The sequence below is a fragment of the Cryptomeria japonica genome, unplaced genomic scaffold (assembly GCF_030272615.1).
Source record: "Cryptomeria japonica unplaced genomic scaffold, Sugi_1.0 HiC_scaffold_446, whole genome shotgun sequence".
Classification (NCBI taxonomy): Eukaryota; Viridiplantae; Streptophyta; class Pinopsida; order Cupressales; family Cupressaceae; genus Cryptomeria; species Cryptomeria japonica.
Window position 1 is genome coordinate 102,785 of NW_026729266.1, and position 14,474 is coordinate 117,258.

Consider the following 14,474-nt stretch of genomic DNA (forward strand, 5'->3'; position numbering starts at 1 on the left):
GGGAGGCGGTTATTGTAACCGTCGGGGAAGTGGTACCCTCCACTTCCCCTATGGACACTGTCATGGTAGTGGCCACAAGGTAGTGGAGGGCACCACGGGGTCCCCTCATCACTGCGGGCCTGCTTCCGCAGACCCGCAGTGGTGATGGGACCTGTGGGTCCCACTCCCCACTAACCATTAAACAAAAAAATTCGCCTATCTTTCCCTTTTTTTAATATATTTTTTTTTTTAGGATTTTTTATAAATATAAATATATAAATTGTTAATTTTTTTTCCTTAGTATAAACTTTAAGTTATTAAATTTAACTTTGAAAAATTTATAGATATTGGGGATTATTGTGTAGTAAATTCATACTTAATTTATCTATAGTAAATTTTATAATTGTAAATTATATTATATCAAATGTTATAATTAGAATCATTCAATCTATTAAGATCCATTGGGGCACTTAGTTGGCATATAGCAATTAATTCATATTAATATAGTTCGAACCAAATGTCTAAGCGAGTTGCTATTTTTGGGACCAGTGGCTCTACAAGTGATTTTTCGCGTGGTATAAATCAACACATTTCTCAACCTTGCATGTAACTTACGCCACCCTTGCTTCATGCGAATTACTTATACTTTATTTAAATTTATTAATGACAAAGTTACATTTTCTTCATCTTCGTGCAAGTCACACGTTTAATTATTGATATGCAAGTTTTATAATTGTCATTTTTACGCAAGTTATATTTCAAGTTTCGAATAATAAATAAGTTAGTTATGGTTTTTATTCTATGCAATTCATCAGGTAGTTATTTCAATTAATTAAATTATACATGTTCAATTAAGTAATTGTTTTCAAGTATGATGTTTTCATAGCTCTTAGTTAGAAAACTAGATAAAGGAAGATGAAAACCAAAACCTAGCAGTGTTCGGTATATACAGTGCCTCTAGGTCACGCTTACAGGTAATGCTATCGTGTTGAACTACTGCACTTAATGCTTAATAAAGCTGCATCAATGACATCTGTGGCATCGTCCCTATAAATTGTCAGGGAGTAATAAGGAACACTTGGAAGTTAAAATCAATGGGGTGGGTAATCCCTCTTGGATTGATAATCTAACAAGATAATCCTTAAATGATTTTACATCCATTGAGTTAAACCATAGTAAACCCCCTTTAGGGTTGATTAAGTAAAATGCTTTTATGAAATTTAATCTTGAAGAGATATTGGTGATTGATAATTTGGTCAAGGGTGACGCTTATGATAGGTGTTAGGATGTAGTTGTTTTAGGCCACAAACAATAGGCCATCTTGAGCCTTTGTTTAAGTGCTACCACCGTGGGTAGCAATTGTAGAGAAACTATTTGGGACATTGACCTTAGAAAGGGTTGAGTACCCACTAATCAATTTACATCAAACCATAGAGTAGAAAATAGAACTACATACTTTACACCTTGATCCCCTGCCGAAACAGGTATGTAGGCAGTCTTGGGACGAACTTGTCCCCAATACTCAGGCGTTCGTGGGTGGGGTCTAGGCTTGGTAATGAAGGATTGAGTAGTAATTTGAAAGATAAGTATAATAAAATGGAGAGAGTAATTCAATGCATACTCAGAAGGAATCCCGTATGGATTCGCTTGACTTCCCGAGGCTTTAAGCCAAATTCTGAGGTAGAATTCAAGCTTGTATTATGTTATTTAAATTGCTCCTAAGGACGGCGACCTTGGTGCACTTTTGTTAGAAGAGTGTAGTACTTAGTGAGTGGTTTAGGACCTGAATGGTCTCGATGAGTCTAAGTCTCTGACCAGAGCACCTCCAATCTTGATTGGATAGATGCCTACCCTGTATGGGTAGATGCCTATCCCGTATTGGATAGATGAAATCTTATGTCCTGTATGGACAGATGCCTAACCCATATGGTTAGATGCTCATCTCGGATGGATGAATGCCTAATCCAAATGGATGGACGCCCAGAGTATGCAATTGAATCAAACACAAATTATTAAATTAAACAAAAAAAAAGAATGGTCAATTTTTTTTGGGTTAATTATGGTGGGTTATTACATGTAGTATCAGAGCAAAGGTTCAAATCTAGGCCTTGTGCTCACTTCAATTTACACAACTAAGGGAATGTTTTGTAATGGTAGAAATTAAATCTTAAAATCTTAAATCAATAACTAACTACATAATTTAACTTCAGGTAAAACCCTAGAATGGCTAGGGAAGTAACTAAGTGTTGTCGAGGGCAAGGGTATAATTTCCCGAGTTTGAATAAGGGTAGACCTCTATGTGGCACCCCCAGGATTGTATGATGTAATTATTGGAATGAGTTGGTTAACAGACCATCAAGCTAATGTAGATTGCTATAATAAAGTTGTTGAATGTTTGGATGATGCGGGAAAAGGGGTCAAAATCCAACGAAAGTTTAACCCCATTAATATAGAAACCATATCAGCCATGCAATTAAAGGAGGAAAGAAGAAGAGGAGGCCTAATCTATATGCTTGAAATTGATGAAGGAAAAGAGGAAAATACCCCAACCTTTGAAAATACCCCTTTCTTAAAATAGAATTCAAGGATGTATTTCTAGAGGAATTACCCGGCTTACCCCCCTAAAAGGAAGTTTTACTTTTCTATCGACGTACTACCCAGAGCTGAACTAGTGTCAAGGGCACCTTACCGAATGAACACAACTAAATTACAAAAGCTCGAGATGCAATTAGAGGAGCTCTTAGCTAAGGGATTAATAAGGCCAAGTATATCACCATGGGGAGTGCCAGTCTTATTTGTTAAGAAGAAGGATGGAACCTTAAGACTATGCATCGACTATAGGATGATGAACAAGGTCACAATAAAGAATAGGTATCCCTTACCTCGAATAGAGGATCTTTTTGACCAAATGAAAGGAGCAGCAATTTTCTCAAGGATAGACCTCCGATCAGGATACCATCATCTCAGAATTAAGGAGGAGGACATTTCGAAGACAACTTTCAGGACTAGATATGGGCATTATGGATTCACAGTAGTTCCTTTTGGTATAACCAATGCCCTAGCTGCATTTATGAACCTAATGAGTAGTGTACTCCATGATTACTTGGATAAATTTATTTTGGTATTTTTGGATGACATATTGATTTACTCTAGGAATGAGGAGCAACATTTAGTACACCTACAAATTGTTTTGCAAAGGTTGAGAGAACATAAGTTATATGAGAAATTGTCAAAATGTGCCTTCTTCGAGGAAAAGATTCACTACCTTGGGCATATAATATCAAGGAAGGAATAGCAGTTGATCCAGATAAGATAAAGGCAATAGTAGAATGGCTGATCCCTAAAAATGTCTTAGAGGTAAGAAGCTTTATGGGGCTAGCGGGTTACTATAGGAGGTTTGTGGAAGGATTCTCTAAGATAGCAAACCCCATCACCTCATTATAGAGGAAGGGTAAAAGGTTTGTGTGGACATAACAAAGTGATAAGACATTCCAAATTTTGAAAGGGAAACTAACTTCAACACCCATTTTAAAAGTACCAGATCCAAATGGGCACTTCATAGTCATAACTAACGCTTCTATTGAAGGTTTAGGAGGAGTACTTGTCCAAGATGAAGGGGTAGTAGCTTATGAATCTAGGAAGTTGAAGACTCGTGAAGTTAATTATGCACCCCACGACTTAGAGTTAGCAATGATTGTGCATGCCCTATAGAAATGGAGACACTTCTTACTAGGGAAGCCCTTTGAGTTAAAGTCAGATAACCAAGGACTAAAGTACATCTTTACCCAACCCCACTTAAATGCTAGACAAAGAATGTGGTTAGAGTTTCTAAGTGAATATAATTTTGAAATTGAATATATTAAGGGGAAGGAAAATAAGGTGGCAGATGCTTTGTGTAGGAGGAGACACTTAATGACTATAGCAACATTCAAAACTTCTTTCAAAAGGCAAGTAATGGATGAGCAGGGACATGACCCATGGTATGAGCAAGTCAAATTGACTTTAGAATATGATCCAACCGATCCTAAGGTTGAAGGGTATACATTGGATGAGGATGGGATGCTTAGATACAATAATAGAATCTATATTCCTAATTCAGGAGACTTAAGGGAAGTAGTCTTGTTGGAGGCTCATAATGCCCCTTATTTAGGTCACCCAGGATTTAACAAACTTTATGCAGACCTAAAGAAGTTATACTTTTGGTAAGGGAGGAAGAATGACATAGTTAAGTATGTGGCTAAATGTTTGGAGTGTCAAAGAGTATAGGTAGAACATAGACATCCAGCTGGATTATTACCTTTACATGATGTACCTCAACACAAGTGGCAAGTTATTAGCATGGATTTTGTGCAAGGGTTACCCACATCACCTTCTAGGAATGATACAATAATGGTGGTAATTGACAAACTCACTAAGGTGGCACACTTTATACCAGGGAATCTGATGGATGATGCACCTACCTTGGCTAGGCTCTTTGTTAAGGAAATATTTTGGTTGCATGGAATGCTGGAGAAAATCATATCAGATAGAGATGCTAGATTCACTTCAAGGTTTTGGACAACTCTTCAATTAGCTATGAAAACTCAACTAGATTTTAGCACTGCATACCATCCTGAAACCGATGGTCAAACAGAAAGGACAAATCAAATTATGGAAGACCTATTTCACATGTACTGTATGAACCAACAAAAGAAATGGGAAGAGTACCTACCTCTTGTAGAATTTGCTTACAATAATACATATCAAACATCTTTGGGAATGACACCTTTCGAAGCATTGTATGGTAGACCATGTCGAACACCTTTGAGTTGGGATAATCTTGAAGATAGAGTAATTGTTGGACCAGATATGTTGAAGGAGATGGAAAGGAAAACTAAGGAAATTAGGCAGAGATTGAAGGAAGCCTCAGATAGGCAAAAAATTTATGCAGACAAAAACAAGACACCAAGGGAGTTTGAGGTGGGAGAGAAAGTCTTCCTAAGGGTTAGGCCGCACAAGGGTTCCATAAGGTTTAGGAAAAAGACCAAGCTTGCACCTCGTTATGTTAGACCTTTTGAAATTTTGGAAAGTATTAATCCAGTTGTATACCAGTTGGCCTTACCTCCCCAGTTGAGCCAAATCCATGATGTCTTCCATGTATCTCTTCTTAAAAAGTATGTACCTGATGAGAAACATATTTTGAATTGGGATGCTTTACAGGTCCAGGAAATGGGAGGAAAAATGATAAAGCCATTCAAATTCTTGGAGGGGCACCAGTGCTAATTGCACAACAGAGAGGTTGATCAATGCAGAGTACAATGGAACCAGTATGTTTAATAGAATGCCGGATGGGAAGATACTAGGGAAATGCAACAGTTGTTTCCTTTTTTGTTTTAAACTAACCATGAACTATAGACTCTTTTGGATACATTCAATAAGTGCATCAGAACGATGCACAAATTAAGGGGGGGAGGATGTCACAACCCTCCTTTATCACTTTTTGATTTAAATACAATTCTATTATATTTTTGGTTAAACTATTTAAAATGATTGAATAAATAATATAAAAGAATAATAATAAGCACACACACAAACTTGGAGAGTATAATTCAAAGGCATTATTTTTATTTTTTTTCCCACTCCCAATTATCGCACATGTTGTAGCAAGAATTAGAAGCTTCTAGAGGAATCCCCACCACCTTGCATGTAACTCCCCCACTAAGTTTTTAATCAATTTGCATGAGTCCAATATTGGAAAAGAATCTCTTTTTTTAATTAAATTCTCTAGATAATGGAATTGAGGGATTTTTCTTATAAAATTGTATGCAAGTTTCAAAGAAGGGAGTTGATTATGTTTTGAAGAAAATTTTCCAAGTTTTTAGTAGTAGGATCTTCTTGGTAGTCTCATTTTCGTTGCAGGATTTGTTAAGTTTTTGTTTGAAAGATTTCTCTCAAGTGGCAAGGAAGGATCTAAGGAGGATAGCTAGAAGGTTGGATTCAACATCGAACTTCGCTAAGCCAGGTTCTTCTCTTGTTATTTCACATTCTCATATGAGAAAATGGTATTATCCAAAAACATAGCTTCTAGATTTTTCTTTATAAAATTTTATTTTGTGATAATATTGAAAAGATAGCTTATTTGTTTGTTTAATTTTTTCCTTAGAGAAGAAATATCAGATCTTTCTTGCATGTGAAAGATAGCTTTATTATTTGTTTTAGAAAATATCAGATCTTGCTTTTCTTCTCTCTTTTTCATTTACTGGATTGGAAATTTAAATATAATTCTTTTCTTACATTTAAAATCTTACTTCCCTACGAACAGAAAATGCTTAATAATAAGATATAAATCTCATGTAATCATTTCTCTCTGAAAATAATCCTCTGTGTTATTCATCTCTGTGAATAATTCCTTATTCTCATTTGATTTCATGAATATTTTTATCTGGTTATATACTTCTCTCTGTGAATATTAGTTGAAATGGAGGAATATACTTCTCTATGAATAATCCTCTGTGTTATTTATCTCTGTGAGTAATTCCTTATTCTCATTTGATTTCATGAATATTTTTATCTTGTTACACACTTCTCTCTGTGAATATTAGTTGCAATGGAGGAATATATTTCTCTGTGAATAATCCTCTATGGAAATCTAATTATCTGTTTATTTGCTGAAGCAAATCTCTCTCTGTTTTTATTTCCTGTGAAATCAATTTCTAATTATCTGTTTATTGCTGAAGCAAATCCCTCTCTATTTTTATTTCCAGTGAAATCAACTTCTAATTATCTGTTTATTGCTGAAGCAAATCTCTCTCTTTTTTTATTTCCTATGAAATCAATTTTTAATTATTTGTTTATTGCTGAAGCAAATCTCTCTCTATTTTTATTTCTTGTGAAATCAATTTCTAATTATCTGTTTATTGCTGAAACAAATCTCTCTCTATTTTTATTTCCTGTGAAATCAATTTCTATATGTGTTTATTGCTAAAGCAAATCTCTCTCTATTTTTATTTCCTGTGAATTCAATTTCTAATTATCTGTTTATTGCTGAAGCAAATCTCTCTCTATTTTTATTTCCTGTGAAATCAATTTCTAATTATCTGTTTTATTTGCTGAAGCTAATCTCTCTATTTTCATTTCCTATGAAGTCAATTTAAAATAATTACCTACCTCTGCGATAACTTGATTATCTATTTTATTCATGTTCTTATTTTCATAAATACTCTTTTTGTTTATATATATCATTAAATAATTGGGAATGTAAACCATATATATATATATATATATATATATAAATTTTTTATTTCAAATGATAAAATATATTAAATGTTGCAAAGTGATAATAATTTAGCAAACGACATGTTCTTGAAAATCATTTTGAAAAATATCGGGCGGCGTGCATGGGGGAGGCGGTTATTGTCACCGTCAGGGAAGTGGTACCCTGCACTTTACCTGCGGTCACTATCACGACAGTGGCCGTAGGGTAGTGGAGGGGACCACAGGGTCCCCTCATCACTGTGGGCCTACTTCCGTAGACCCACAGTAGTGATGGGACCCATGGGCCCCACTCCCCACTAACCCTTAAACAAAAAAATTCGCATATCTTTCCGTTTTTTAAAACTTTTTTTTATAAATATAAATGTATAAATTGCAATTTAGAAATTGTTATTTTTTTTCCTTAGTATAAACTTTAAGTTATTAAATTTAACTTAGAAAAATTTATAGATATTGGGGATTATTGTGTAGTAAATTCATAATTAATTTATCTATAGTAAATTTTATAATTGTAAATTATATTATATCAAATGTTATAAATAGAATCATTCAATCTATTAGGATCCATTGGGGCACTTAGTTGGTATATAGCAATTAATTCGTATTAATATAATTCAAACCAAATGTCTAAGCGAGTTGCTATTTTTGGGACCAATGGCTCTACAAGTGATTTTTCTCATGGTATAAATCAACACATTTCTCAACCTTGCATGTAACTTATGCCATCCTTGCTTCATGCGAATTACTTATACTTTATTTGCATTTTATTAATGACAAAGTTACATTTTCTTCATCTTCATGCAAGTCACACGTTTAATTATTAATATGCAAGTTTCATAATTGTCATTTTTACGCAAGTTATATTTCAAGTTTCGAATAATAAATAAGTTAGTTATGGTTTTTATTCTACATGATTCATCAAGTTGTTATTTCAATTAATTAAATTATACATGTTCAATTAAGTAATTGTTTTCAAGCATGATGTTTTCATAGCTCTTAGTTAGAAAATTAAATAAAGGAAGATGGAAACCAAAACCTAACAGCGTTCGTATATACAGTGCCTCTGGGTCACGCTTACGGGTAATGTCGTCGTGTTGAACTACTGCACTTAATGCCTAATTAATCTGCATCAACGACGTCTGTGGCATCGTCCCTATAAATTGTTAGGGAGTAATAAGGGACACTTGGAAGTTAAAATCCAAGGGGCGGGTAATCCCTCTTGGATCGATAATCTAACAAGATAATCCTTAAATGATTTTACATCCATTGAGTTAAACCATAGTAAACCCCCGTTAGTGTTGATTAAGTAAAATGCTTTTATGAAATTGATTTAATCTTGAAGAGATATTGGTGATTGACAATTTGGTCAAGGGTGACGCTTATGATAGGTGTTAGGATGTAGTTGTTTTAGGCCACAAACAATAGGCCATCTTGAGCCTTTGTTTAAGTGCTACCACCATGGGTAGCAACCGCAGAGAAACTGTCTGCGACATTGACCCTAGAAAGGGTTGCGTACCCACTAATCAATTTACATCAAACCATAGAGTAGAAAATAGAACTACATACTTTACGACTTGATCCCGTGTCGAAACGGGTATGTAGGCAGTCTTGGGACGGAGTTGTTCCCAGTACTCATGCGTTCGTGGGTGGGGTCTAGGCTTGGTAAGGAAGGATTGAGTAGAATCCTAATTTGAAAGATAAGTATAATAAAATGGAGAAAGTAATTCAATGCATACTCGGAAGGAATCCCGTATGGATTCGCTTGACTTCCCGAGGCTTTAAGCCAAATTCCGAGGCAGAATTCAAGCTTGTATTATGTTATTTAAATTACTCCTAAGGACAGCGACCTCGGTGCACTTCTGTTAGAAGAGTGTAGTACTTAGTGAGTGGCTCAGGACCCGAATGGTCCCGATGAGTCTAAGTCTCTGGCCAGAGCACCTCCTATCCCGATTGGATAGATGCCTACCCCGTATGGGTAGATGCCTATCCCGTATTGGATAGATGAAATCTTATGTCCCGTATGGACAGATGCCTAACCCGTATGGTTAGATGCTCATCCCGGATGGATGAATGCCTAATCCAAATGTATGGATGCCCAGAGTATGCGATTGAATCAAACACAAATGATTAAATTAAACAAAAAAAAAGAATGGTCAATTTTGTTGAGTTAATTATGGTGAGTTATTACACTATATCCATCATATCCATCAGATCGTTTTGAAACTACAATCGCATTTGACTTCAGCAATTTTTAACTTGTTTCTCGCTATATAATACAAACAATTCTTTTGATTAGTGCTTATACTTTCCAAATAGCTGTTGCTAAACAATAAAACAAAAAATGATCTCTTTTTGATTGGCAATCAGGATCTCCTTTGGCTCTTGCAACGGAAACCTTGACTTTTGCAGACTGACTTGGCGATTTTCATAATTTCTACTTTGGCACTTCTGTATTTTTTGTGACATCTCCTTTTAACAATGATTTGTCATTTCACAACGACAAAACATTAAACAGTGAACTCTTCTTCTTCCAGCAGTTAGACTTAGTTTTTGACTACAAAAATCTCTGTCTCCACTATTTTCAACAGATGGCAGGTTCCATCCGACTGTTGCAATCATTCAAATGAATATTTCTTGGCAACTGCTAGCATGGCCCATGATCCTCTACTCCTAGTAAGCATGACCGACATGGCTCTGATACCACATGAAGAAGGAAACAGGGGGAGAGCAAAAATAAAGGAAAATAGGCGAAGAACAAAAATAAAGGAAAACAGACATAAACATTTATATTGTTCAAAATAAAATATTACTCTTGACTGAACAAGTTGACCTATGGCTCGTTCATACAATCACCATTACATAAACTGAAACATCTTGCAATTAACTAAGATTTTACTTCTTGCTTCAAACTTGACAGATTACACCTTACATCTTATAGCTCTTACGGAGCTGGACTCTGAGAAGAGTGAATACAAAACATAGAGTTATGCATTATATAGAACTTGGCGCATATGGTAGATAAAGAGAGAAGATAATAAAATAATACTTTCTAAGTCACCCACAATCTATGTGAAATCTATAGTTAAGACAGTTGACAGGTTGAAAGATATCAAATCAAATCTTGCCAAAATATTTCTTCATTGCTTGTCTTCAATGCGAAAGAGATATGATGTGCATACAGAGGAGATGAGACATGACAGGTTAGTCAGGGGTCGTTGGGAGCAATCCCAACAATATTAATCTCAAGGTGGTTTCGCATTTTTTGATGCATGTACTATGCTAGATATTTTTTTGGTTGATGACACCCCCATTGAGGTGTGTGAGAGAGACTATTGATGTGGAATATAAAAAATTCAAGATGTGCTTTATTTTCCCTCACTATTAAATAATATCCTATTATTTTATTAGACCATTCACACTAGTTTGATCGAAAAATGTTAAGATCAATCCTAATTCAATGGTTATAAGTCCATGGCTAATAGTGAGGAGAGCAATACAGTTAGTGCTGGCCTAACATGAAGGTGGTGCAGAAGGTTCAGCATTCTTTCTTTTCTGTCCCGAGCCAGATGAGTTGCAATCAGAGCCAGAGAAGTTGCAATGCTCAAAGAACTATAATCGAGCGAGCGAGTGAGATGTATTTTAGTTCTATAGTTGTAGTGGGGAGAGAAGATCATTAAATTTGGATAGATTAGAGGAAAAGGGTTCTTGAAAGTCTTCGGCACTGGTTAATGTAAATAATTTGCACCAGTTGTAAAAATGAACTCTATCTAAATCACACTTTTTATCACTACAACATGTTACTTGGAGATTCAATAGATATGAAGAGTTTATTCCATGATGAAGACATTGAAGAGAAGATATAGATGGAAAAACAATAAGATTTTCTATAGATGCCTTAGGTTGCAAGCTTAGAAGATCTATATGTGACCTAATATTGGCCCCTTATGCTTGGTATGTCTTGAGATATACTTAATATCATATAGTTTAGTTTTCTTGTTTTTATTTTGATTTGAGCTTATATATTATACAATAAGATGATTAAATCCTCATTCTAGTTTTATATGGTTAAAAGAACTATAAGAAGAAGATATATTTTTTTAAAATTAGCTACTAGTATAAAGAATGTCATAAAAAATAATACAATGATAATTAGTTTACAAAATGATTATAAATGCTTATCAATAAATAACTCAAAAGGTTAAAAAAAAAATTCTATTCTATTTTAATAAGAATGAAATAAATCTATCCTACACAATATTAAAATAACTTTTTTACTCCAGACTTGTAAGATTCATAAATCAAAACAATAATTAAAATAAATGTAATGTCTATGTTCTATTCATCACATATGTTAAGTAGATTTTAATATTACAAATCACACATATTTTATAATCAAATTCAAAATAAATATAATAAATAAAATAATTCATTTCATCATCAAGACACATTTCTCATTGATTGGCCCTACCTAATGGTCTATAATGAGAACTATCTCTTGTTGATGCAACTACTTAATTTTCCTCAAAATTATAAAATAAGTATATTTAAAACACTAATTATTTCAATTATGCTTCTTCGAATATCACCTTCAAATATCACATGATTAAACATTCCTTATGTGATTCCCTCAAGTTTTTATATAAGATGACTCATAATATTTTACTAAAGTTACATAATATTTTTTACCATTTTCATAAAAGTATATTAGAAACAAGAAACTTATAAATAGGTAAGAAACTTATAAATAGGTAATTGCTATAATAAAATATTCCATCATAGATATTTGCTGACTAATCAATTACATCTTCATGCTTGGTTATAGATACTCTTCTACAAATGATAAATAGTGTTTATTGGTTGCAAGAAAAACTGACATGAAGTTGATCCTTTGCATATCCTATTTTTTATAAATTATAAAAATAAAATCAATTATTAGTAAACATGACTAGGTATATATTTTTAGGTATTTTAACTCAAATTCAATTAAGTAATTTATATTTTCATTTAATCCTATAAATGGCTTAGAGGATAGGGAGTATCATTAGAAAGAGTGAAATTATCATTAAAATAATATGGGTAATTATACATTAGCATGAGATAAATAGGTATATAATTTAACATCATCTTCAACCACATTAAAAAGTAAAATATTCAATCTAACATAGCTTTAATACTATATTAGAGAACTATGAGAAAGAAATTGGCTATAGTTGGCTTCTTAAGCTGCCAACTTAAGTACTTTTTTTAAGGGGTTCAAAAATTAGATGACACAAGATGAATTACTAGAAGATATTCATGATATGATCCTTGAAGAAATTAATCCCAATGAGAACTAAACATTTTATAATCACATTTTTCATCTCCATCCTAGCCACATTGTACTGCAATCATTTATTGGAAAGGATCGACCTTGTTAGATCTAGTGAAAGTTACACTTTTAGCAATACCTCATTTTCCTATGTCTTTCCCCAAACCGGTAAATTTGCTATCCCTTTTTGGGCCTTGTTTTTGGATTTATTGTGCAAACCATGGGTTGGGACCTTATTCAAATGGAGCCACACAATTGCAACATGTTTTAATTAAATGGGGTTCTTTGGAATAAGGTGGTGAAGGGCAATTTTCTGAAAAACAGCTTCACTGGTAAAAATATCTTCTTCATTTATAAACTAGGAAAAGATTACATTTTATAGAAATACAAAACATTGTAGATATTTAAGAAAACACCTACTTCTAACTACCTGTTACTGTAGACATTTTAAGATGTCTAACAACTAGTTACATTATTGACCATTCACAGTAATAATATTAAATATTACTCTAACACCCTGCCTTAATGGTCAATCTATCAAAAACACCAAATTGCCCCCTAAATTTTACAAAATTATCCAAGCTCAAAGATGGTGTGAGAATATTTGCAGTTTGCTGACGGAACATACTGCAACTAAATTGATCTGTCTTCTACCTGCTTGCAGATGTAGTGACAATGAAGCTCGACATGCTTGGTACATTCATGGAAGACTGGATTTTTGGCCAATTTGAGCACCCCTTGATTATCAATATATAAGGGAGAAGGACCTACTTCCGGCATCTGCATGTTAGAAAGCATTATTCAGAGCCAAACTGCCTCACATGCGGCCTTAGCTGTTCCCTGGTATTCAACTTCGACGGAGGAAAGAGCCACGACCTGTCGCTTCTTGCTGCTCCACGTGATGACACTAGTACCCAAACTGAATACATACCCAGAAGTGGATTTTTTGTCATCCATTGATCTTGCCCAATCTGAGTCTGTATAACCAATCAACTTTGGATCATTGCAACTGCTATACAAAATGCCATAGTCGGAAGTGCCTTTCACATTTTGGAACACTCGCCTTCTTGCAATCCAATGCTCATCTTTTGGGGTTGTCCTAAAGCGAGAGATGTAGTTGATAGCAAAATAGATGTTAGGTCTAGTGGCAGTGAGATAGATGAGGTTGCCTATTAGTTGTCTGAATTCGGTTTCATCTACTGCAGGTGAATCAGACTTGGCTGATAACTTCAGCCCTTTCTCCATGGGTGTGGAAGCAGGTTTACAATCTTGCATTCAAAACTTGTCAAGCAATCTATAGGCATACTTGGACTGTGAAATAAAGATACTGTCACCAGACTGCCACACTTTGACACCTAAGCAATAATGGAGAAGCCCCAAATCTGTAATGTCAAAAGATTCGCACAAGTCCCATTTGATGGCTATAATCAAATGTGCTAAATTACCAGTAATCATCAAGTCAACCATGTAGACAACAATATCATCACCGAAAATTTTTACATATAGATTAGTGCCAGAGGGACTGCGCTGAAAACCATGTTCAACCAAATACTGATCAATATTGAAGTACCAAGCCTGAGGGGCTTGCTTGAAGCCATATAGGGATTTTATCAATCTACAAACCTGATGTTCCTTACCAGGATCCTTGAAGCCAGGAGGTTGAATCATATAAAAAATTTCTTGCAACTCACCATTGAGTAATGCACTCTTAACATCCATCTAGTGAATTTTTTATCCAAATTGAGCTACAATGGTGAGAAGAAGATGAATGGTATTCATCTTGGTAGTAGGAGCAAAACTCTTCTCATAGTCAATACCCTCCGACTGTGTAAAATCCCGAGCAACCAATCTAGCCTTGTACTTATCCAAAGTACCATCTGCATGATACTTGACTTTGTAAACCCATTTACAACTAATAGTTTTCTTCCTCGGAGGC

The 14,474-nt window shown here is 34.5% G+C and overlaps 1 protein-coding gene across 1 annotated transcript; it reads right to left on the minus strand.

Moving 5' to 3' along the window:
* Nucleotides 1–13,339: 13,339 nt before the first annotated feature.
* Nucleotides 13,340–13,783, minus strand: LOC131871708 (secreted RxLR effector protein 161-like). The gene has a single exon (XM_059215993.1). It carries the CDS (start codon nt 13,781–13,783, stop codon nt 13,340–13,342), a length of 444 nt encoding a protein of 147 aa, XP_059071976.1.
* Nucleotides 13,784–14,474: the final 691 nt, after the last annotated feature.